Below are 5,154 nucleotides of genomic sequence, written 5' to 3' on the forward strand. Positions count from 1 at the left end.
TTCTTATGATAAGTCAAAATCAGTGCGTTTTTATTTCGATTTGTATATTTGAAGTATTACCTGTGTCACCTAAAATCTAAGAACTCTTTCAACATAATTCACGAACAACTGCGAATCAGGTAAGGCATATAATATAATATTTTACATTGATTGCAGTATTAATTTATTTGTGCTTTTTACATAAATTATATTGTACGGTGTATTTGATCTAATTCTCGAATACACGATCTCGAGAGCCCTCCGAACATCTGGAGGAAGGTAATAGCTTAATTTTAATATCTTAACATCTGAATTAAATATAATTATCGACAGGAGTCGTATTTATATTTCTTCTTATTTTTAAGTTATTACAATTATGGTAATCGGGGGCCCGGATCATAAATACAAACGGGAGCCCGGGGTGCTACTTGGTGTAGGTATAACACCCTGGGCCAGTCCGCCCCTGGTTACTGATAGACAAAAGACATAATAATAATAATATGCATCTATTCTATCTAAAAATATCTTTACTATACACTATACAGTATATACACAGAATGTATGAACGGTAAAATGTAATGTGTCAACTATAAAAATATGTTTTTGATACTGTAATGAATCTGTAATGAAAAACTGAAAACACTAGAAACGTTTTTTTAACGATTGGCCTGGAGGTGGGAAAAAATTGGCCTCTTTAATTGTTTGCACACCTTAAAAAAAAACTGAAATGGCGCCCCTGAGCAATTCGATGACTCCTTTTACGATAGACTCGATTTTGTCTAATTCATTTAAGGCAGCCATTGTTTTTACCTTGTAGTACGTGAGAACTACAAGTTTGACGTTTGGAGTCTGAATAGCAAATTATCTGTTTTCGGATTTTATCCTAGCTGTAGTTGATAAATTAAAATATCTCCCAGATGACGAGTACCTAAGTCGATTACTACTAGCCAGCGAGCGAGTACACACTACACAGCGTTCATAATATTATTATTCCAATCGGCTAGCATCAGGATTTCGGGATCATATTTTTTCCTAAGACTATAATTATTATTTATTTTCTAGCTATATATACCTATTCAGGTATAATATTATATTATACCTTATAACCAGTAGCGCCGAATGAAATTAAAACTGGCAGATCAAATATTTCGATTGAACCACCCACCACTTCAAATGACTGTGAAACTGGCTCAACTAATTATGTATAAATAATTTAATGACATAGGTATTATCTGTGTTTAATATAATTATAGCAAAAATACTAAGTATGCTCTATTATTGTACCCAATACCCACCCACCCATTATTAAGGCAGTTCAATTGAACTACTTGAAGTACGTTTTCGGCGCCACTGCTTAGTGCTTATAACTATAAAGGTGAAGTATTTTATATTCTGAGCGGAGCAATTAATTGGATAGTGGTTTCACAATAATAATATGATGTGTTTGTATTATTTATTTTACATATTTCGTAGTGAAAAAATAAAATACGATTTTCTCTTTTAGTACTCTTAGAATTTTTGGAATGGCCTAATGATTCGAAAATTAGATAAAAAAAAAAATTGCAAACAATTAAGAGCCAATCTCCTCGTAGTGTCTCCTGAGTAATGCTTATAGACTTAAAAGCAAAATAGTGTAAAAAATTTGTAGTAAAAAATGTGTACGTAAACGTATTGCCACCCAAACGTGGTATTATTTTAAAATATGATATACCCAAACGTTGTATTCATTTTTGGTGTCTGAAAAAATGTATACCTAGACGCGTGTTCTCAAACAAACTTTCATGTAGGAAAAAAAAATATGTAAAACATAATTGTGCCCGAACTTGTTACGACCATTATATTGTTGAAAAATATCCATATAAGTAATATTTTTAATTGGTTTTACGTTGAAAATATTTACGTTATAATTTTTATTTGTATTTTTTTTGCATTCATCAGGTAATACAAAATGTAGTTCGTTTTGGTTTGGCCCTCCCCCTTCCAAAATTCTGGCTACGCCACTATACCTACATAATCTGAATAACCAATATTACAAGTCTAAACGTATAGTAACGTCATAAGCTATATTTGACGTAGTACTATGAAGAATATAATACAGTAATACATTTTAAAACAAGTTAGCAAATCGCTTATTTTTACGCTACCACTACCACCTACCTACGCAGTTTGTCCTTCGGTGATCATATTATACCTAGCTGGGGGGAGGAACATAATAATATGAACATAGTCCGAATAGGTACCAGCATCACGATAAATTAGTATCCATTATAGAAGGTCCGATATTATATGTCTAGTGTTGTAAAGTTTTATTGATATTATCGTCTACAACGTAGTTTGATCATAAAGTTAAAAATTAATCAATTATCTGTCAGACGTCAGTGTATTTTAATATTATTGTAGTATATATTTTGCTATACCTATACATGTTAGAAAATGTACGGTAAAAGATTGTTTAGTGTATAGTGGCATTAATTTTAAACAACTTGTGTATAAAGTTAATGTATATTGCTTATATTTTTAAATATATTAAATTTAATTTTAGCTCAACATTGGCAATGGAGGCGACGTATTTCTGGATAATAATATATTCATGTTTAATTTTCGGTACGTACCTAATACCAGTGTTAACAATATACTAGTTATGAATAGAAAATCATACTTTTATGACATTATACTTATTATGTTACCTAGTACCTATAGGTAATAGATAATCATTATATTTAAATATTAAATAAACCAACTCAAAAACTAAAAAGATTTATAAATGTATCCATTTAAGGTGAGGAGTTTTGAATACAATTTAGTATTTACGACATAATAGCTATGTTTTTTTTAACCTAAAGGTTTGTTTACAACACCGATTCTCCAATCCAACAAATTGCTTGCCTTTTATTTAATCTCTTTAAAAGTATTGACTCTTGTCTCTTGCATCATATTAAATTTGTCCTATATAACAGTTTCGAATTATACTATGCAACTTCTTTGGGTGTCTCAGAGTATGTCCAACTAATTTCCAGCGTCTTTCTATATTGCTATAATCAAATTTATGAATTTAGGTTTTTCGAAATTACAAATTAAAACCATGAATAACAGTTTTAGTTTAAAAATATTATTATTTTAATTTAAATTAATTAACTTTTAGAGTATATTATATTAATATATTTAATACACACAATGACATTTCCAAATGTAATTTGTTTGGGAAAAATGAGTTTAACCTGCTGTTGCACTAATGTCTAATAGTAAAATAAATTACTTTAATCACAATAATATCATCAATTATCAAATATTCTTGTTAATATTATATAAGCTGATAGACCGTCTTCGTTCAGAATCGTTTTCGTATACAATTATTTTATATCATTAAATTCAAATTTAACCAGTGGTCAGGACGCTATTGTTTTTTTGTAGCACGCTAACGCTACTGCTACTCCCCCCAAAAAGTAGCTCGCTATCAATAAAGCTATACTTTTTTTAAATGTAGCGTGCTATTTCTAACGCTATTGTTTAATTGTAGCACCCTACTTTTTCACAACATTTTTTCAACTTGACGCGAAACGCTCTAATCGACCGTCCGTGAAATAATGATGTGCCGCTCCCGCGATTACGACGCGCGAACTTTGTCGTGTAGACGATGGGCGTGTTTACGGCCTATCGCGACGGCGGCATACGGCGCACAACGCCATCTCTTGAGCGTTGGATATTTTTCACTTCTACCAGAACGGCCTCTTAAATTGTCAGTTGAATTTTGATTTTTTTGTCATTCCACATCCCAGTGCTAATCAATTACCATAACAAATTATTAAATTAATAATAATAGAAAATTGTTTGAACATCGGAAATATTTGATACCTAATATTTATAGATTTCTTTGAATCCAGTATTTACAGATTAACCCGTCGTTGGTGACGCTATGAGCATTTCGCTCACACGATTACCATTTTTAGAACCACTGGTTTATATTTCATTCGATTTTGAAAATATTATATATATGCTTCATTCAGTTATTCTTATTCACGGAAATGAATACGGAAAAACATTAAATGTTATAAATAAACTAATATAGTTAATCCAATGTTGCAGAGACTTGATGTAGCTACCGCGGTATATAAATTTGTACGCTTACACGTGTATTTGAATAGGTGAACATTAATATCATAATTACCTAATATTTGTAATTTATTTTTTAAATTTTTCATGAATACTGTTTAGACTTTTAAATATAATTGTTTTGAAAGTTTGGTAGGCAATAACTAATATGTCGTGGCAGTATTTAAGCGGGGCGGCAAAGTGGAAAAATAAATTAGGAAAAGAAGAACAAATAAAAAAAGGTGGGTAAGTGGATTTCGCTCTGCTGTACAGTAGGTTACAAGTGGGTCACTGTATAATGGATGGTATTAAATTTGAATTCAATGATATAATATCATTGTATAAGAAAAACGATTCTGAGCAGAGACGGTATGTTAGTCTAGGTATAAGACATAATATTATATTAGGTACCTATAATAAATTCCAAATTAATCATATCATAATATTTATTAGGTACTTATAACGCGTTATACATCAACAAAAAACCGTGGTACTATCATAGATATATAATAGTATACTTTAGAAGTTTCAAGTACCCACGAATAATATTATACAATCACAACAAAATAACTAAAATAGTTATCCTAGGTTTTTAATATGTAATTTCGTCCAAATTTGTACTTAAAATGACTATAAAAATAAACTGCGTAAATGTATTTTTTAGATTTTTTGGTAACAGTATTAATTACTTACGTGGAATCTTGTTTTAAATTTTCAATTCTTAGATACAAAAATTGAACATTTTATAAATTTTTAACTACAAAATAATTTTTCAAATTAAAATTTGATAAATTTTGTCCAAATTTGATCTTTAAATGCTTATAAAAAAAAATTGTGCCTATGTATTTTTAATATTTTTCAACTGATATTGTAACAATATATCAGGAGCTTTGTATTAAATGTATACACTTTTTGGCCCAACAGATAAAACTTTATTGATATTTATAGAAAAAAAAAACTAAAAAAATTGAAAACTTACAATGTCCGTAAACAGCTCAAAAAGAGTCAAATTATTTTAAAAATTTTATCGTATATATAAAATGCTAATATTAACATTCAGTGAAAATTTTCAAGTTTTCTACAGTC

General features: G+C 29.5%; 1 protein-coding gene across 4 annotated transcripts in view; it reads left to right on the forward strand.

Moving 5' to 3' along the window:
• The first annotated feature begins 2,235 nt into the window (after positions 1 to 2,235).
• The window catches only part of LOC100166859 (modular serine protease), a 17,182-nt gene continuing 14,263 nt past the window's right edge, over positions 2,236 to 5,154 (forward strand). Inside the window, exons 1-2 of one of the 4 annotated variants that reach the window (XM_016803552.2) lie at positions 2,236 to 2,419; positions 2,522 to 2,583. In XM_016803552.2, coding sequence (XP_016659041.1) covers positions 2,403 to 2,419; positions 2,522 to 2,583 — 79 coding nt within the window. In that variant the 5' untranslated portion in view covers positions 2,236 to 2,402. The other 3 variants (XM_016803553.1, XM_016803554.2, XM_008183727.3) reach the window with 3 other exon arrangements.

This window comes from Acyrthosiphon pisum, chromosome A1, assembly GCF_005508785.2.
Source record: "Acyrthosiphon pisum isolate AL4f chromosome A1, pea_aphid_22Mar2018_4r6ur, whole genome shotgun sequence".
Taxonomy (NCBI): domain Eukaryota; kingdom Metazoa; phylum Arthropoda; class Insecta; order Hemiptera; family Aphididae; genus Acyrthosiphon; species Acyrthosiphon pisum.